Below are 21,572 nucleotides of genomic sequence, written 5' to 3'. Positions count from 1 at the left end.
TAGTAGATGTTAAGAATTCACTTCGTTTGGTTTTAATTTGTCTCATGATGTAGTTCTCTCAGTAATCACAGAACCTTCAAGATGTGTAAGTATATAATAGACTGACATCCTTTCAAATTCAGGCATTTTGAAGGTTATATTTTTATATCATCTGAAGTAATGTAAATGAAAAGATTTTGCTTTAAAGAAAACAAACACAATTATAGATGTATTTTTGTTATTGATACTTTTCTGATGAGAAAATTGTAATCCTGGATTGGAGGGAGGTAAGGAGGCAAAGATCACTTTTAAAAATTAAATTCTTGACTTGGTTTTTAAAAGTCTCACTAAACTGTAAACATTTAAGAATCCTTAATTATATCTTTCCTTTAAAAAAGCTTTTGTTTCTTTTTCTGCTGAGTGATTTTACTTTGTTTGCTGATCATTTTGTAACTTGGCCTTCTTGGGGAAGGGTCCTGTATACATCTGATATAATTAGATAGCAAATATTATATGTTTGTGTATATAGATGATAAATGTGTGTGCAGTTTATTTTATTGTTTTGCTGACGCATTGGTTGCTAGATCCCTTAGTGTATTTGCAGTTATTGCAACTTAATCAGTTTATCAATGGGATTAAAGCCCTGCTCAAATAATTTAGAATGTTACTTTAAAAGAATGTTACTATTCTTTTAAAAAATATATTAATACATAAAGTTAGAGCCTTTAAATTTTATTGCTCCTGGAATGAAGTATAGCCTAAAGTTTTTATTGTTAACATATTGATGAGGTGAGAGTTGAACGTTAGTCATTTAAAAAAATTTTCAGTAGCAGTTAATGTTGCTTCTGTGTCAGGGATGGGCAAGTGGAAAGATTAAAGCTCATTAGTAACATCATTATTTTGCCAAGGCTGTTGACGTGCATTTGATGCCAAGACCCCATCATGTGTATGTGTTAATCTGCACTTGAAGCCCATTTCATTTGATATGTAGTTTTTGGACTTGTTTGATTTAGGGAAAGATTGTAGCTTATTGATCCACTTCTGAAGGGCCTATTTCGTCTACCGTTTTTTTCCCAGTTAATATTTATTACTAAAATTAATGATTAAGCAGCCTTCTGAGTGAGGCCTTTAGTTAGGTGAATGGGAAAAATCTGACAACATTGCTTGATGTAAAATTTAAAAGTGTGTTACTTGTACATTACTTCTGTTAGAAAAAGATTTGATCATTTAAAAATTAGATTAATTGCTGAGGGTAAACACATTCAACCGTTTTCCTGTATCATTGTGCCTTATAAGTAAAAAGTTTGTGTTGTCAAAATTACAGTGGTATAACATGGATAAAGTAGTATTCATTCAACAGACATTTGTTTACAACCTTCTATGTGGCATTGAAGAAAAATGCATAATCTCTTAAGCTCATAGTCTAGTGGAAGAAGATGCATGAACAGATAATTAAGCTATATGGGAGTGTAGTGATGATTACAAACTGTCACTAGTAGTTATATTATAGACTATCACCACATTCCCATATAAACGAAAATACACTACAGTTTATTTAGTGTATAGTTAAGTAAATATAGTTTACACTATAAAATATCGTGGAAGAACTGAGGAGTTGTTAACTTTGCTTGACGAGTTCAGTGAAGGATTCCTAGAGGTTGTGACACCTGAGCTGTGTTCAGAAGATATGTGTAAAGAATCAGATAAAGAAAAGGCAAAGCAAAGGAGGACCAAAAGCAGGGGGGAAAAAAAGACATGGGAACTGAAATAAGTGGGGAGGGGCTATGACAGTGATGGAAATAGAGTGAGAAACAGCAGGTTGTATATTTAAGAATTCCCATTGGTTTAAGGTTGTTAGGAAATACATGTCAGACAGGTGTGGAGAAGTGAGCATAAACTAGGTCTATGCTATGCTACCATAGAAGGGTTTTCAACAGGGTCATGGTATGCCTATGTTTATTTTGATTGTGATTTTGAGGGAGGTAGATTCCATGAGGTTGGAGTTCATACTGTTTGGAAGGCTCTTGCAGTGAACTAGGTGAAAGCTTTTTTTTTTTTTTTTTGAGATGGAGTCTCACTGTTGCCCAGGCTAGGGTGCAGTGGCGCGATCTTCGCTCACTGCAAACTCTGCCTCCCCGGTTCACACTGTTGTCCTGCCTCAGTCTGCCAAGTAGCTAGGACTACAGGTGCCCGCCACCACACCCCGCTAATTTCTTTTATATTTTTTAGTAGAGACGGGGTTTCACCGTGTTTGCCGGGATGTTCTTGATCTCCTGACCTAGTGATCCGCCCGCCTCAGCCTCCCAAAGTGCTGGGATTACAGGCGTGAGCCACCGCGCCCGGCCTAGGTGAAAGTTTTAAGACAGTAGTAAAGTTGACCCTTGAACAACATGGGTTTGAACTTCATGGATCCACTTACTGCATGGGTTTTTTCCAATAAATATATTGGAAAACTTTATGGAGATTTGAAAATACAGATGAACTGTGTAGCCTCAAAATAACAACAAAAAAAATAATGTTACGAATGCATACAATATATGTAGATGCTAGTCTGTGTGTCATTTACTACCATAAAATATACACAAATCTATTATAAAAAGCTAAAATTTATTAAAACTTAGGCATGCACTTACAGATTGTACATGGTGCCATTTGCAGTCAAGAGAAATTTAAACAAGTGTAAAGATGCAGTATTAAACTGTAACTGCATAAAATTAACTGTAGTACATATTGTACTGCTGTAATACATTGTATAGCCACCTCTTGCTGCTATCAGGGTGAGCTCAGATGTTGCAAGTATGCACTTAATATGCTTTGTGGCTAGGTGCAGTGGCTCACACCTGAAACTGGAGCACTTAGGGAGGCCGAGGTGGAAGGATTGCTTGAGCCTAGGAGTTGGGTTTTTTTTTCTTTTTTTTTTTTTTTGAGACGGAGTCTCACTCTATTGTCCAGGCTGGAGTGCAGTGGCATGATCTCGGCTCACTGCAACCTCCGCCTCCTGGGTTCACGCCATTCTCCTGCCTCAGCCTCCCGAGTAGCTGGGACTACAGGCACCCACCACCACACCTGGCTAATTTTTTTGTATTTTTAGTAGAGATGGGGTTTCACCATGTTAGCCAGGATGGTCTCGATTCCTGACTTGGTGATCCGCCTACCTTGTCCTCCCAAAGTGCTGGGATTACAGGTGTGAGCCACCATGCCTGGCCCAAGCCTAGGAGTTCTAACACCACCCTGGGCAACAAAGCAAGACCCCCATCTCTACAAAAAAAGTTAAAAATATTAGCCACACATGGTGGCACACACTGGTAGTCCCAGCTGCTCAGGAGGCTGAGGCGGAAGGATCCCTTGAACCTGTGAGTTTGAGGCAGCAGTGAGCTATGATTGCACCACTGCACTCCATCCTTGGTGACAGAAGAAGACCCTGTCTAAAACAAAAATGAAAACAAACAGAAAAACACCTTGTGACTAATCATCTTCGTGTGAGCAGTTTCTCTCTGTAGTGTAGTAAAAGTTTTCTTTTGCGGTTTTCACATATTTTTCATTATGTTTAGTGGAATACTGTAAACCTGGAATAACACGATGGAACCTATTGGACGTGCCCCCAGTGAACCTGGAAGTGCTCCCAAAAAGCAGAGAAAAGTCATGACATTACAAGAAATTCTTGAATTGCTTGATGTGTACTAGATTAAGTTCTGCAGCTGTGGTTACCTGCCATTTCAAGGTAAATGAAGCCCGGACCATCGTTAAAAGGAAGTTTGTGAAGCCGTTGCTACACCTGTGCCAGCTGGTGCGAAAACCTTGTGCGTTTTGCAAAATACTTTTTTATCTCATATTGAATATGCAGCTTGTATGTGGGTGCAGGATTGCTGTAAGAAAAGTATACCTACTGATTCTAATATGATTTAAGAAAAGCAAAGTCATTATATGACAAAGGAAGGTGAAGGATCTAAAGCTGGAGAATATAATGCCAGCAAAGGATGGTTTGATAATTTTAGAAAGAAGTTTGGCTTAAAAAATGTCAAGGTAACAGGAGAAGCAGCTTCTGCCAATGAAGAGGCAGCAGACAAGTTCCCAGACACCATCAAGAAAATCATTGAAGACAAAGGATGTCTGCCTAAACAGGTTTCTGATGTAGACAAAAGTGCCCTATTCTGGAAAAAAGTGCCACAAAGGACATTGACTAGTAAGGGAGAAAAGCACATACTAGGGTGTACAAGGCAGGAAGGAATAAGCTAACTCTACTGTTTTGTGCAAGTACAGTCAGGTTTTTGATCAGGGCTGACTTTATCTATAAATCTACTAACCCCTGAGCCTTGAAGAGAAAAGATAAACACTAGCTGCCAGTCTTTTGGTTGTACAAGAAGGCCTGGACAGTGAGAACTCTTTCTCTGGATTGGTTCCATCAGTGCTTTGTCCCTGACGTCAGGAAGTACCTTGTCAGTAAGGGACTGCCTTTTAAGTATTTTTCTATTAGACAGTGCACCTAGCCACCCAGAATTTCATGAGTTCTTCAACACTGAAGGTGTTGAAGTGGTATCCTTGACCTTAAATAAAGTGTTTTTAATTCAGCTTGTAGATGGGGAAGATGGGGGGTTAATAAGGACCTTTAAGGCTCTTTAAACGCAGTAGTAGTAATCTATGGAAAAGATAGTCATTGCTATAGAAGAGAACCTCAATAGAGGGAACATGACGAAAGTCTGGAAGGGTTACACCATTGAAGATGCCATAATTGTTAAAAAGCCATGAAAGCCATCTAGCGTGAAATGATACATTCTTGCTGTAGAAAACTGTGTCCAGATGTTGTACATGACTTCCCAAGATTTACAAGAGTCAGTCAGAATCATGAAAGACTGTGATAAAGTGGGGCGTGAAGGGTTTCAGGATACGGATCTTGAAGAAATTCAAGAGCTAATGGACATCACACCAGAAGAATCAACAGAAGATGACTTGATGGAGATGAGCGCTTCTGAACCAGTGACAGATGATGAGGAAGATGTAGAAGAAGCAGTGCCAAAATCCAAATTGACATTAGAGAATCTGGCAGGAGGTGTCTGATAAGAATGCTTTGACTTTTACGACATGGACTGTTCTATGATGTGAGCACTGAAACTTAAAACAAACAGTGGCAAAATGATTGGGACAAGATAGAAACATTTTTAGAGGAATGAAAAAGCAGAAAAGTCAGGCAAATTACAATGTGTTTTTGTAAAGTTACAGAGTATGGCTGCCTCTCCTGCCTCCCCTTCTACCTCTACCTCTTCCATCTCTTGTGCCTGTGCCACCCCTAAGAGACCAACTACTTCTCTTCCTCCTACACCTCAGCCTACTGAATGTGAAGACCAGAAGGATGGGGACCTTTATGACAATCCACTTCCACTTATTGAATACCAAATACATTTTCTTTTTCTTACAATGTTCTTAATATTTTTTTCTCTTTATTCTAAGGATACAGTGTGTGATACATGTAACATACAAAACAGGTGTTAATAGACTATGTTATTGGTAAAGCTTTGGGTCGACAGTAAGCTATTAGTAGTTGGGGGACTTAAAAGTTATACACGGTATTTTGACTGCACAGGAGGTCAGTTTTTCCTAACCCCCGCATGGTTCAGTGGTCAGCTGTATTCGGGATGAAAAAATGGGAACATATTTGAGAAGTACCTTGGCCTTAATGTCAGTAGTACTTGATGATTGGATAAGAAGGAGATGAGAGAGAAGAAAAAATGTAAGGCTTATGCTTCTAGCTTGTATAATTAGGTAGTTTGTATTGCCACAACTTAATTAGAGATTACAGGAAGAAGGTTTGGGCAGGTTTGGATGGTGAGTTCATCAGGGATTTTTGACATGATGAGTTTGATCTGTCTCTGGAGCATTTGATTGGAGATGTGTAGCAGGTGGTTGAAACAAGAGTTTTAGACTTTGGGGGGAAGATCTGGGCAGGCAGTATAGGTTTGGGAGCCACTAATGTAAATGCCAGTACAGAAGTCCCCACCCCATCCACAGGGAATCTGTTTATTCCAAGACCCCCAGTGGATACCTGAAACCATATAGCCCTGAGCCCTGTATGTACTATGTTTTATCCTCTGACATTTAATTTACAATTTAGAAACAATAAGAGATTAGCAACAATAATAAAGTAGAACAATTATAACTATATTGTAATAAAAGAACATGAATGTGGTCTCTCAAAATATCTTGTACTGTACTTAACCCTTGTGATGGTATGAGATGATACACTGCCTATGTGATGAGATGAAGTAAGGTGAATGATTGTGGCCATACTTCTGTAGTTTTGAGTTGCAACAGCAAGACTAGTGCAAATTCTTTTTTTCTTCTCCACAGTTTCATGGATAGAAGAAGATGTGTTCTTTTTTTTTTTCTGAGACAGAGTCTTGCTTTGTTGCCCAGGCTGGAGTACAGTGCCACAGTGTCAGCTCAGTGCAACCTCCACCTCCTGGGTTCAAGTGATTCTTGTGCGCTAGCCTCCCAAGTAGCTGGGATTACAGGTGTGTGCCACCGCACTCATCTAATTTTTGTATTTTTAGTAGAGATGGAGTTTCATCATGTTGGCCAGGGTGGTCTTGAACTTGTGGCCTCAAGTGAACTGTCCATCTAGGCCTCCCAAAGTGTTGGGATTATAGGCATGAGCCACCACCTGGGCCAGAAGATTTGTTCTTAACATAGATCTTAGCAATCTCAGCATACCTTTTTTTTTTCCTTACTGAGTAGAGAACTTTCACCTTTTCACTTAAAGGAAGCACTTTATTGCTTCTCTTTGACATTTCTGAATTGTCAGCATCACTACTCTTGTGGTTTGGGGACAGTATTAAGTAAGATAAACATTGCCTGGACATAAGCATTGTGATTTTGATCTGATAAACCAGATGGCTGTTAAGTTACCAAGTTTTTAATGGGTGTGGGGTGTGTAACATAGTGTGGAAATGCTGGACAAAGATGTAATTCAGGATTCACATCCTGAGTGAGATGGCATGAGATTTCATCATACTACATAAAATGGCATGCAATTTAAAGTTTATGAATTGATATTTCTGGAATTTTTCATTTAATATTTTCAGGCAGTGGTTGGTTGCTAGTAACTTAAACCAAGGAAGGTGAAACTGTAGATAGGAGGACTGTTGTAGTTTATCTTCTTTAAGATATGGACAAACTTGGGAAATCTGATAGAAATTAGGGACCTACCCTCCAGAAAAGAAGTGCACACACAGTATACTTGGAAAGTTTTGTTTATTGTTTTAGGAACCTCTGGAATCCCTCTTAAGTTTTAGAACCCTACATGTACTGATACTAGATGTAACCATGACAACGAATGAAAATACATAGGGACCCAGTAGAGAGTGACAAGAGCCAAGGACAGAGTTCTCAGGATGAAAATGATTTAAATGGCTCTGGAAAAGTAGTATACAAGAGATGTAGGGGAATAATGTTTTCTAAAAGAAAGCTACGTCATACTGAAGTGCGTTTATCATAGTGTTACTCTTAAGGTGCCTTTGTTTTAGCTCATATCTGTATATTTGCTAAGCTTGAAAAAGCTATATTTCTTTCTGACATTTATTTGATGACTGTTGATGAGAGTTCAAGAGATTCTATCATTGGGCACTTCCGTTAGTTGATGTATGAGGGATTATACTGTGCTCTGGGCTGCGTTAAATCTACTGACATTCTCATTTAATCTTCATGACAGCCCTTTGAGATAGATACTGTTATTGAACCCAGGACTTAATTTTCTCAAGGTCACATGGCTTGTGAGTAACAAAGCTGTGGCACAAACTTAAGCCTGTCTGACAGCAAAACCTATGTTTTCTACCAATATACTAACTATGTTTACCAAGATAATCAGTGACTGTGATGTTACTTTACCATATTAGCACGATGGAATGTGACGTTAGTCCACTGATTTGGACTAGGTTTTGGGATATATAAGTTCTAACCCCAGCTCTGTGATTTGGGGTAAGTCATTTAATCTCTCTGGGTCTGTTTTCATTGTCTTGTTTTGTTTTGTTTTGTTTTTTTTTTTTTTTGAGACAGAGTCTTGCTCTGTTGCCTAGGCTGGAGTGGGCTGGCTCGATCTCGGCTTACTTCAGCGTCTACCTCCCGGGTTCAAGCGATTTTCTTGCCTTAGCTTCCCCTGTAGCTGGAATTACAGGCACGCACCACCACATCCGGCTATTTTTTGTATTTTTAGTAGGGATAGGGTTTCACCATGTTGGCTAGGCTAGTCTTGAACTCCCAACCGCAAGTGATCTGTCCACCTTGGCCTCCCAGAATGGTGGGATTACAGGCGGGAGCCACTGTGCTTGGCTCTTCCTCTCATTTGTTAAAAAAATTTTTAACCTTAGCTATCACCAGAAGGAACATTTTTTCCTGCAGCCCCATCTCTTATCTATCAATAAGGCATGAACTTAAAAAGAATAAAAACAAAACACTACATACAACCTTGTGTAGTAAAACAGCTCTTGATGTATGTATGTGAAAATGGTTGTTATAATAATGTGAGAGTAATTTTACAATGTTTGAAGCCTCTTGGTTTTATAGTTTTAAAATTCTTCAGCTTCTAGTAGAAAAATTTAGTAATTTACTCTGGGTAGAGACATTTTAATACTTTTTCTGGCTTTCAGGGGGTCTTAGGTTATAGAGCCTGAAAAGATGATTTGATGTTTTGCTTAGCTATTAGCAGTATAGGTATCTTTGAGGCTTATAGTTGACATTAACTTTGCTCTTTTATGAAATTGTTCTGACTGTTTTACTTTATCTATTTGTTACTCAGTGTCAAGAAGGTAGTGTCTTAGTTTGCTTTATTAGAACCTCAGCATATGCAGTCAACAAACTAAAACCACATTGCACATACATAGCTATGGTATTTGAGGCCATCATTATTACATGGCCTTGAATCTTCCGTTTGTGAAAAGTTAGCCACATCAGTACATTTCATATGGATGACATCCTGTCTACCAGGATATCTGATTAAAAAGAGGTAGCAGTATAGGTGTAGGGGTAAATTCTTTTACAGTCATTTGATAAAAGTCTCTGACAAACTTAGGTCTAGCATAGGATTTCGGTAAAAGAAAAGAAATTGTTCTGTTAAAGTTCCTTCTTAAGCTCTCCACAAAAGATTAGAATAACAAGACTCAGTTTGAGTCATTTGCTTAAGGATCCTCTTGATTGAGAGTTGAGCGGGTATTTTACTGCCAGGGTGACTAAAATAACGATTTTGCCTACTCCTTCCTCTTTTCACATTCATACACATCAGACATGACTTGGAGAGGATTCCACTAACTCAGTAATTTTTATCCAGTTCAGATCAGAAGTATGTGTGAAGCTCATCAATGTTGCTTAGGTTGTAAATGCAGAACTTGGAGATTTTAAGTGGCATTTACAAAGGGGTCATTAGTCAGATATTAGCAGAAAATCAGTCACCAAGTATGAATGCTTGTTATGTGCCATATACTGTTTTAGAGGCTGAGGAATTTGGCAGTGAAAAAAAGATCCCTGCCATCATGAAGCTGACATTTGGTTGTAGAGAGGGAGACCAGGAAAATAATGAAGAATGTGGGTTGGAGTTGGGGATCAATAGTGAGGTAAGGCTGTTACTGTAAATAAGGTGGGCATTTAAAACTTCACTGTAAGATGACAGTTGAGTAGAGGTTTGAGCCATGCAGGAAACTGAGGGAAGAACATTTCAGACAGAAAGAATAGCAAATACAAAGACACTGAAATCAGCTTGTTTGATGTATGCCAGGGAGTGCATGGAGCAGAGTGAACAAAAGGAAAAAACAGATGAATTTGAGAGATTATCAGATTGAATAAAGCTTATAGAACATTTTGTAAGGACTTTGACTTTAACTCCAGGGGAAATGAGAAATCATTTGAGGGTTGTGAGCAAATGAGTGACATGATTTGATTTATGCTTTTACATGGTCACCCTGGTTGCCTGATGATAGCAGGCCAAGAGTGGAGATGGAGACCAGTTTGAGGTGATGGTGGTTTGACCAGGATAGTAGCAGTGGAAGTGGTGAGAAAGAGTTGAATTCTGGGAATACATTTTGAAGTTAGAGACAACAGCATTTTCTGTTGGATTAGTAGTGGGGTCAGACAGTCATTAATTATGATCACAAGCTTTTTGGCCGGAGCAGCTGGAAGGATGGAGTAGACATTTGTTCAGTTGGAAAAGACTTCAGGGGAAACCAACTGAGGGAAAAGATGAGGAGTTCTGTTTCAGGCTTGGTAAGTTTGAGATGCCTACTACGCGTTCAAGTGGAAACATTGAGTAGGTAGCTGGATATATGACTGGCATGTGACAGAGGCAGCCAAACAGAAAATGTATCAATTTTAAGATTGATTTAAAACCATGAGAATAGATGACATCAACTCCACCTAGAAACTGAGTGTGGCTAAAAAAAAAAAAAAGAAAAGAAACTGAGTGTGGCTAGATAAGAAATCGAGAACTTGAGCTTTAGGATTGGAAGTTTAGGTGATAATTAACAGCCAGTAAAACAGATGAATAGGAGACAGAAGTGGAAGGAAAACAAGAGATTGTAGTGCTTGGAAGTTAAGTGAGGAATTTGTTTCTTTTTTTTCTTCTTCTTTTTTGAGACGGGGTCTTGCTCTGTCATCCAGGCTGGTGTGTAGTGGCGCAGTCTCCACTCACTGCAGCCTTGACCTCCTGGGCTCAAGCGATCCTCCTGCCTCAGCCCCACTAAGGAGCTGGGACTACAGGTGCATGCCACCATGCCTGACTAATTTTTGTATTTTTAATAGAAACGGAGTTTTGCCATATTGCCCAACCTGGTTTTGAACCCCTGGACTCAAGTGATCCTCCCGCTTTGACTTCCCAAAGTGCTGGGATTACGGGTGTGAGGCACCATGCCTTGCCAAATTTGTTTCAAGGAGTAGGAGTGATCAGCTCTTCGAAATGCTGCTGGATAGGTCAAGTAAGAGGAGAACTGAGACTTTGCCCATTAGATTTTGGCAATATAGAAGTCACTGGTGGCCTTCTCAAGAGTAGTTTCAGTGAAATGGTGGAGATGAAAGCCCTATTGGAGTGGATTCAAGATATAATGGAAAGATGGAACTTGGAGACAGTGTATGTACAATCTCCGCTTCTTGCCTGTGATTTTGCCATAAATGGAAAGAGAGATTAGATGGTGCTGAAGGAATATATGGGTTTGTGAGGATTTGTTTTTGACATAGGAAACTGACAATTTTCTTTTTTTCTTTTTTCTTTTTTTTTTTTTTTTTTTTTTTTGAGACACGATCTTGCTCTGTCACCTAGGCTGGAGTGCAGTGTTGTGATCTTGGATCCCTGCAAACTCTGCCTCCGGGCTCAAGTGATTCTCCTCCCTCAGCCTCCTGGGTAGCTGGGACTATAGGCATGTGCCACCATGCCCAGCTAATTCTTAAAAAATTTTTTTGTAGAGACAGGGTCTCACTATATTGCCCAGGCTGGTCTCAAACTCCTAAGCTCTAGTGATCCTTCCGCCTCAGTCTCCCAAAATGCTAGGATTACAGGCATGAGCCAGTCCATGTGGTGAAACTGACAGTTTTCAGTGTGAATGGAAATTATCTACCAGAGGAAAAATTTTGATGATGCTTGGATGAGTGATTACTAAAGGGAGGACTTTCCCTTTTTTTTGAAGATGGAGTCTTGCTCTGTCGCCTAGGCTGGAGTGCAGTGGCGCGATCTTGGCTCACTGCAAGCTCCACCTCCCGGGCTCACGCCATTCTCCTGCCTCAGCCTCCCGAGTAGCTGGGACTACAGGCGCCCACCACCACGCCCGGCTAATTTTTTTTTTTTGTATATTTAGTAGAGACGGGGTTTCAACGTATTAGCCGGGACGGTCTCGATCTCCTCCCGCCTCGGCCTCCCAAAGTGCTGGGATTCCAGGCGTGAGCCACCGCGCCCGGCCAAGGGAGGCCTTTTCAATAGGTGGTTTGGCATAGAACTAGAGATTTACTTGTCAAATTTCATTCTGTATAATATTACCTTGGGTTCTTGTTAAAATGTCGATTCTGTTTCTGTAGGTCTGGAGTAGGGCCCGAAATTCTGCACTTCTAACAAGTTCCTAGGTTTTGCTTATGTGTCTGGTCCTTATGCTATACTTCGAGTACAATAACTTGGCACTTTGAGCACAAGAACCTAGCAGGTTTTATTGGCATAAAATCAGGTTGATTGGTGTGTGAATATGATGGGAATTTGTATAGTGTCTCATCGGGTTGTTTTTATTTTCTCAGTGGAATAGGAAGCAGTCATAATCATAGAGTGAGGATGGAGGAGGTGGTATAAAATCATCCAGAAGAGTAGACTCAGTAGACTGATTAGTGGAATTGTGGGGTTGCATGAAGGCTGCGCTTAACGTTAGTGGTTATGAATTTAAACTCAGATGGACCAAAAATATGGGCATATGTTATTCTTCATTTTCTTTCAGCTATACGGATATATGTCAGGAGTATGTGGGCTGTTGGGACTTAATTTGGCAAGTATTTTGGTGGGAGAGAAATAAGGGGTAAGTGACTTACGGGTATATAAATCATTATGATTTTATTTAAAGTGAAGAGTTCTGCTCCAGGTAAGATTGGAGGGAGGTCTTAAAAGATTAGAAATTGCTTCTAACAGATCTAGAACGTATTTTTAAATGTATCCCTTTTTTTCCCCTGTTAAAATAGGTTGTTAATGTTCTTATGTGTCATAGATTTATAATCATATCTATATAATACAATATTTACTATATATGGACAAATATAGAAAGACTTTCAACCATTGGTTTTTTTTTTTTTTTTTTTTTTTTTTTTTGTCTCTTCTCTCTCTTGGATGTTACAGATGACCATGGATGAAAAATATGTAAACAGCATTTGGGACCTTCTGAAAAATGCAATTCAAGAAATCCAGCGTAAGAATAACAGTGGTCTTAGTTTTGAGGAGCTCTATAGAAATGCATATACAATGGTTTTGCATAAACATGGAGAAAAGCTCTACACTGGACTAAGAGAAGTTGTTACCGAACATCTCATAAATAAGGTATCAAACTTTAAAGGACTGTTGCTAATACTATATTGAATGTAGAAAATCCTTTATACTATATTGGACTTTGACCGGAAGTGTTCTTTTTAAAGGTGCCAGAAGCCTATAGAAATTACTAATTCGTGACTATTATAAGCACTCATGAAAAATTTGTAATCAGCTAAATCAAAAATTTTGATATTTGAGAGATGAAGTTTGTGAGCTATAAGAAATGCTTTCTATAAATCATAATGAAGCAAACTCAGTAATTCACAAATGCTTATTAATATGTTAATTACAAGGAATTTTTTCCTTAAAATGATTTAATCAGCCCATTTTTACTTTCTCATTTTTCTGTATATTTGAAAACAAACTACGTGTTTAAAATATATTTCTAAGATGGATCACTAACTAAAATTGACTTTATTTTAACTGAGTTCTGTGGTACATTTGAATTTTTTTTTAAAGACAAATTATTGTTGGGCTGTTCACATTATTAAAAATGGTTCTCTGATTTCAGAAAGATGTATTTTTTTAGAACAAATGTTTTTATAGAGCGAACTCTTCCAATGCATGTAAAATGTAATTTCATTTAGAAAATAACTTTTATTACAATGCCTTGCTTTAAGATTGTCAAATAAAATGTAAAATACCACACAGACTGATAAAAACTTCTCATAGTCTTTATGTGGTATTGGGGTATTATTTTTTAAGTTTTATTTTGAAAAAAAGTTTCATGAATAGCACAGTGTGAACTTTTGTGTACCCTTCACCTAGCTTCACCAGTTGTTTACATTTTGCTATATTTTTTTGCCAGTTTTTCTATTGATATGTGTTATGATTACTGTTACCAATATTGTTATTGCTGAACCATTAGAGAATAAGTTTTAGATTTCATCTACCCTAAAAGACTTTGCAACATTTCTTTTAAGAATAAAGAAATCTTACTTAACCAAAGAACAGTGATCAAAATCAGGCAGTTTAACAATATAATACTGTTGCCTAATACGTTCCTTATTCAGATTTCACCAATTGTCCTGTTTAGCAGTGATTTCCTTTATAGCAATTTGTTTTCTGATCCAGGATCCAGTCCAGGATCTCATGTTCAATTCCTCAGCCTTTCTTTGTCTTTCAGCACATTGACATATTTGAAGAGTATAGGTCAGTTGTTTTGTAGATTATCCCTCAGTTTTTGGTGTGTCTGATTGTTTCCTCATGACTAGTTTCAGGTTATGCATTTTTGGCAGGAATAATACATAAGTGATGTTGTGTCCTCAGTGCATCACATCAGGAGGCACTTGATGTCAGTTTATCCCATTATTGGTGATGTTAACTTTGATCATTGGTGTCCGCCAGATTTCTCCACTGTGAAGGTACCTTTTTTCCCTTTGTAATTCATAAGTAATCTGTTCAGATATATTTTGACACTGTATGAATATCCTGTTCCCTAGAAACTTTCATGTGATGGTTTTAGCATCCATTGATGATTCTTGCATGAATCATTATTACTATGATGGTTCCAAAACAGTAATTTTCTATTCCTGCTCTTTCTTCTATAATTTCTTTCTCTTAAAGGGAATTACATGAGCCAGGCAGTTAGTATCTTATAAAGCAAGGTGATTGTGTTTTTCACACAATCAGCAGTTTTTTATTAAGTGCCTATTATGCACAGCTTTCAGTGATAATGTAGTGGATGCAAAGAGATACGATACTGTCCTTTCCTGGGGTTTTTATTGTGATGTGAGAGATGGATGATACACACATTTAGATTACCGTGTGAGGCATTATATAATTAAGTGGCAAGTGAGTTGCATAGGCAATAAATGGCTTAAGAATTCAAATGAAGGAGAGGTTGCCTTGGGCTGTAAGATTTTATGGGAAATAATGAAATTGAGTTGAGCCTTGGAAAATATTTGGGATATAAACAGTGTGGTAGAAGGCATTCCATGATGGCAGATGTTGTGAAATATATAGAGATAAACTGGTTGGTTAAACTTAGGTGGTAAGTAGAGTTTGACTGAGGCATATAATAATTACGGGGATTAGTGGATTGTAGTGTTACAAAGATGGTTTGAGAACAGATTGTAGAAAAATTTGGGAGCCAGGCTAAGTAATTTGGACTAAACCATAGACAGTTATTGGAGGTTTTTAAGTGGGTGATAAAGTGACAGAATATTTGAAGATGTGATTTTAAGTGGGTGATTATGTGGCAGCATATTATGAGGATGCTATAAATGTAAAATTGAGAGGAGGTTTATAAAAGCAGGAGAAGACCTGGAAAGATCTGGGTAAAGTGATAGGCTAGAAATGAATGGATGATGTCAGAAATTCTACACTAAGTCTAGACAAAGCTTGCTTACTGGGAGAATTATAGTGCCACCAATAGCAAATACTGTGAAGTAATAGTGGGAAACTGATTTGAAATGGGTAGAGAATATGATATTCTGTTTAGAGTATATTGAAAATGTTTATACCCAGAAGATACCTTAGAAATCATTTTGCATGTGAGGAAAATTGAGTGTGAGATCATAGTAAGATGCCCAAGTAGAGATATCGTATGTTTGGAGACACATAGATTTAGAGCTTGGGCAGGAACTCAAAATTAGATGTGGAGATTTGGCATTTGGTAACATATACTGAGGAACAAGTGTTGGAGTTCAGAAAACGAAGAGCCCAGAGCCAAGGGATGAATCTTAGGAGCAAACTATAGTAAGTAGGTGTGGGAAATGGAAAAGACCAATTTAAGAAATTTGGCATCAAAAGAAGGACAAGTGGAAGAATTTTGTTTAAAGCTGCTGAAGGAGAGAAGATTGGAACAGCTAAGTTATTGAATATAGAGAGTATGGGATTAAGAACAATGGAAAAGAAGTAAACTTCGAAGAGGGGCATGTTCTCATTTGCCAGAGGTTCTATAGGGAATGATAATGAACACAATTAACTTTTATTTAGCATTTACTGTGTGCTAGGCCCAGTTGTAGTGCTTTTACATGTTTTAACTTAGCTAACAGTCACAGCCCAATGTTGCAGATACTACTATTATGTCTATTTTACAAATGAAGAAACCAAGGCACAGATAATTGGTCATTTGTCCAGATCCATATAGCTGTTAAGTGGCCTAGCTGGAACTGAATTCAGGCAATGTGGCTTTAGTCTGAGCCCTTGAATTCTCTGTAGATCTGCTCCTAAGGTAGAATGATCAAGTTGGAGTATGCTGAAATTCAGTATAAGGGGCTTCAAGTTAATTGACTTACTATCTGTAAAGCTCTAGTCCTTTAAATTCTAGGAATCCTTTAAATTTACTTAATGTACAATAATGGAGTTGGAAATAATATCCTTTATTTCTAAAATTATGAATCTAATAAACCATCCATCTTCTGAAAATGAGATGAAGAGACTTGGAGTAGCCTTTGTAAGGAATATACTAAGGAATTGGCAAGTGCAGAAGAAGATAGCTTAATAGGAGTTGGCCTGAATGTGTGCTAGGTCAGTTTTTTTAAACCTTGGGCACAGATGCAGAAAAAAACATCAGTAGTTGTGTGTTAGGGTTGAGAAGTGGCTCGTCCAAAAAGTGAGGAGAAGAGAGAAGGCCAGAGTGTGAGATCAGTGTTTCGGTGACCAAGTTTTGGGCTCCAGTAGGGTCAATTGGATGTTGAAGATATGGTCCAGCAGATACAGAAGTTATGTGAGCAGTCACTCCACGAGAACTCTGAGTTTCAGTATATTATAAGTTGCTTAAAGTGGTCCCATATTTAAGGTTAACTGTTGTCTTCCTCATCTTAAGCTACTGTAACAGATCTTATAAACCAGGTGGCTTAAACAAATATTTCTCACCATTCTGGCAAGTGAGAAGTCCAAGATCAAGGTGCTTGCAGGTTCATTTTTCTGGTGAGAGTCCCCTTCCTGGTCTGTAGACAACCACCTCCTTGCTGTGTCTTCACAGGGCAGGGAGGGAGAGAGGTCATGTCTCTCATGTATCTTATAATGGTACCATCCTGTTAATGAGGGTACCATTCTCAAGATTTAATTGCCTCCCAAAGGCCCCACCTCTAAATACTATCACATTTGGGATTAGGGCTTCATAATATGAATTTGGAGAACACAAACATTCAGTCCATAGCAATTATCATTTCAGAATATAGGCAATTTTTATTATACATTCCTCAAAACATGCATTCAGGTTGATTATACTAAATAAATTTTAAAATATACAGTATATGCTAAATTCTTAAATTTACTTTCCTTATACATAGTCATTAATGATCATTGCCAGCATCTGAAAATGTTCTTTTATTTATTTATTCTTTTCTTTCACACTCATTTGACCAGTCAATTTTTGACTAGGAAATGTACCAATTTCAGTTATGTCTGTTCTCTGTTCATTGATTATTTAAAGTGAATTAGGTTTTGAAGCCTTTGCTAGTTTCTGTGCTTTTGTTTTCATGTTTACTCCTATTTTATGAAACAATTATAATAATCATATAAACACAGTACTACTGTATTGAAGGGGACACTATCGAAAGAGAACTATTAACTGATAGGTAGGACCATCTGACATGTTTGTTTCCTAAGGTAGTAAGTCTCAGTTTGTTCTACTAAATGAGACTTAGAGATGTTACTGATACAATGTGCAAAAGCGTAGTTTGCATGAAAATCAGTATTGCCTATCTCTGCATTGCATCTTTTGACTAGAAGGTGAGATATTCTTTCAGGGTTCTGTGGTATCAGAATACCTATCTTTAATCTCACAGAATATACCTTTTTTTTGTTGTTCTGAAAGCATTACTGTTTGGTCTGCTCATCAGTTTTTAATTCATAATGCTTTTGGAAGTTAGCTGAACTGCCTGACAAACCATATATTTATTTATTTTAAAGCAAAGTGCCTTTAGTGCTATGGTATACATAGCCAAGACCCATCTTTTCACATTGAAGAATTCCAAGGAAATATAGTTTTTACATGGACTGAGGGCTGGTTTGTTATATAGTTTGTTGGTACTTTGATTTCAAGGTGAGGATAGTGACATTTTGGTAAAATAGCGCAACACAGACTACCAGACAGCAGATGACAGGAGGCTTCAGAGAGGACATCTCTTTGGGATGAAAGTAGCTGATTGTTGGCTTTCAAAATAAGTTCACAAAATTGAAGCAGGCATAGAAAATATAAGTACTTTTTCTCCAATAAAAGCACTTCTGGTAGGATATTATTTTTCTTGTCTCTGGAAGAATGTTTCCTTTGAGGAAACTGACACCCATAGGAATTTAGTTCATTTCTCAAGACCACAAGGCAAAATTTAGGGTGTAATGTGGCCTTTGTACCTCACCATAAGAAAAATCTTGATTTAGAAAATGAAAACATTTCAACTTACACAGGAATTTGTTTTTTAACTTTTTTTCTAAATAAAGTAAAAAAGCATAGTAATGGAGGAAAAAAGTTCTGCTTTTCAGATTTAAAGACGTTTAGAATATATATCATTTTGTCAGAGTGTCAAAGGTATCCTGTAAGACTTTTCCCATCACAGAATTCAGCATTCAAAACCGTTTGCCAGGCTCTGTGCTAGGTGTAAGGAATATATTGGTAAATAGAACACATCTGATTCCTGCACTTATGAAACAGTAAACAGGTAAACAAGTATTTAGTTATAAAATATAATCAAGAAAACAGGATACAGTGATAAGAAAACAGGATACAATGATAGAGGAAAAAATGATAAAGACAACCACATAGGTCAAGAAAGGGCTGTTTGAGGAAGTGATAGTGTTTAAACTGGGATTAGAAGAATGAGCATGCACAAGAAAAGTGGGTTGAAGAGTATTCTAGGCAAAGTGAATGGCCGTACAACTTTTTTCTGTAAAGGACCAGATAGTCAGTATTTTTGTTTTTCTGAGCCATACATTCTCAGGCATAGCGCCTCAGAGTCTGTGTTTGTAGCACAAAAGCAGCAACAGACCAAATGTAAATGAATGAACATCGCAGTATTCAATAAAACTTTAAAAAGGCAGCAGGCTGAGTGCAGTGGCTCATGCCTATAATCCTAGCACTTTGGGAGGCTGAGGTGGGAGGAACACCTGAGGCCAGCAGTTTTGAGAGCAGCCTGAACAACATAGTGAGACCTTGTCTCTGCAAAAAAAAAAAAAAAATTTGACCGGGCGCGGTGGCTCACGCCTGTAATCCCAGCACTTTGGGAAGCCAAGGTGGGCAGATCACGAGATCAGGAGATCGAGACCATCCTGGCTAACACAGTGAAACCCCATCTCTCCTAAAAATACAAAAAATTAGCCGGACATGGTGGCGGGCACCTGTAGTCCCAGCTACTCAGGAGGCTGAGGCAGAAGAATGGTGTGAACCCAGGAGGCAGAACTTGCAGTGAGCCGTGATCGTGCCACTGCACTCCAGCCTGGGCGACAGAGCGAGACTCCGTCTCAAAAAAAAAAAAAAAAAAATTGCCGGGCTTGGTGGCACACACCTGTAGTCACAGTCTCTCAGGAGGCTGAGGCCCAGGAGTTTGAGGCTGCAGTGAGCTGTTACTGAACTACTGCACTGCAGCCTGGGCAACAGAGCAATTAAAAAAAAAAAGCTGGAGGCTATTCTTTGCCGCTTCCTAAAGACATTGAATAAAATCTCGTCATAAGTGGGGAGCTAAGAGTTGGTAATGGAGAGGAATGGGACAAGGTGGGGTTGCCGAGAGAAGCAGAAGCCAGATCATGCCAGACCTTGAAGCCATGGCAGAAGGCTTTGTAGTTAATTATATGTACATTAGGAAGTCATTTAAGGATTTTAAGCAAGATAAATAAGTTAGCATAAGAGTTGAAATAAGGGGACCAAGACGGAGTAATCCAGAAATTCAGGTGAATAACAGTGATGATTTATACTAGTGTAGTGACAGTTATGATTGAGAAAAGTTTTAAAATACATTTTGGATGTAGAAAGAACGTTACCTGCTAGCAGATTGATTGTAGGGAATAAGAAACAGGGACAAATCTAAGATCAGTTTTAGGTTTTTGGCTCTTGGCTAACTGGCTAGGTGATTTAATTTTCTGATACAGATTTGGGGCAGACAAAGGAGCTCCATTTTGAACAGATTAGTTTTAAGATACCTGTAAAATTTGATATGCAAATCAAATTATCCGAGAAGTTTGAACTGGAAATGTGTATTCGGGAATTGTGAACATATGGATGGTACAGGTTGAACATCCCTAATCCAGAAATTCAGAATGCTCCAAAATCCACAACTTTTTGAGCGCCAACATGATGCCACAGTGGAAAATTCCACAGCTTATCTCATGTGACGGAGTCACAGTCAGAGCACAGCCAAAACTTTATTTCACAGACAAAATTACTAAAATATAACATTACCCTCAGGCTATGTGTATAAGGTGTATATGAAACAAATAAATTTCATGTTTACACTTGGATTCCATCCCCAAGATCTCTCATTATGTATATGCAGATACTCAAATCTGAAAATTGAAACACTTCGGGTCCCCATGCCTTTAGGGTGAGGAGTACCCAACCTGTATTTAAAGCCCTGGAAGTAAATGAAGTCACAGAGACAAGAGAAAAGAGGGCCCAGGATTGCACCCTGAGGAATTTAAACACTTAGTGTTCAGATACATTGAGGATTGCAGTGGAGACTGAAAAGTTGCCAGAGTTAGTGGTACTTAAGACTTAGCTCTAATCTTACATTATAAGATAATAATATTTGACAGGTATTTAGCAGAGTTACAGTTTTTCACAGCCATTTTGCGTGCGTGTGTGTGCGCGCGCGTGCATATATGTGTATATGTATGTATTTCAGATACTAAAGCGTGGTTTTAAATTTAGAAATAGTAATAATTAGTTTTGCTACTTGTGGGCATGTTAAGGGTGGAGCCATCTTCTTTCATTCTCCTTTCGTAAGGTTCCTATTTGGGATTCAAACCTAACAGTCTTTAAGCTTGTTGTAGAGTAACGAAGAACTTGCCTTTTCTTCTTCTAACTCCTGTTGGGCACTTTAATAGTAAGAAATAACCTAGATGCAGCTGCAGTGGGAAAAGTAATAGGTAGAAAATAGAACTGAGCATTGGGACTAATTCTCTCACTAATAATCTTGAACAAATTACTAAACGTTTCTGGAATTTAAAGTATTAATCTATAAAATGAGTTTGGAGTTGGTTGTTTTAGCCCAAAGAACTTTAAAAATTATGATTATATGTCTTGATAAGTTTAGGTTATTAAGACTTAGGAAGATAATAGTCTCTAAGACTGTTTATTCCTGTGCCATGTGTTTGGAATAAAAACATTACAGTTTTTTTTTAAATTTATATTCTGAGACAAGGTCTTGCTGTCACCCAGGCTGGAATGCAGTGGCGCCATCTTGGCTCACTGCAATCTCCACCTTGTAGTTTCAAGCAAATCTCCTGCCTCAGCCTTCCGAGTAGCTGGGATTACAGGCGTGTGCCACCATGCTTGGCCAATTTTTGTATTTTTAGTAAATATGGTGTTTTGCCATGTTGTCCATGCTGGTTTTGAACTCCTAGCATCAATGATCCACCCGCCTTGGCCTCCCAAAGTGTTGGGATTACAGGCGTGAGCCACAGCGTC

The 21,572-nt window shown here is 38.2% G+C and overlaps 1 protein-coding gene across 3 annotated transcripts in view; it reads left to right on the top strand.

Annotated features, from left to right (window-relative positions):
• The window catches only part of CUL3 (cullin 3), a 113,256-nt gene that overhangs the window by 15,908 nt on the left and 75,776 nt on the right, over positions 1 to 21,572 (top strand). The window contains exon 2 of one of the 3 annotated variants that reach the window (XM_055290796.2): positions 12,815 to 13,012. The exons of 1 other annotated variant lie outside the window; for it this stretch is intronic. In XM_055290796.2, coding sequence (XP_055146771.1) covers positions 12,815 to 13,012 — 198 coding nt within the window. Of the gene's footprint in view, positions 1 to 12,814; positions 13,013 to 14,271; positions 14,368 to 21,572 lie in introns of those variants that run through there. One more of the 3 variants, XM_055290797.2, reaches the window with a different exon arrangement.

The sequence above is a fragment of the Symphalangus syndactylus genome, chromosome 8 (genome assembly GCF_028878055.3).
Source record: "Symphalangus syndactylus isolate Jambi chromosome 8, NHGRI_mSymSyn1-v2.1_pri, whole genome shotgun sequence".
NCBI lineage: Eukaryota > Metazoa > Chordata > Mammalia > Primates > Hylobatidae > Symphalangus > Symphalangus syndactylus.
Note: the sequence above shows the minus strand (reverse complement) of the source record. Positions and strands in the feature narration are given on the sequence as shown.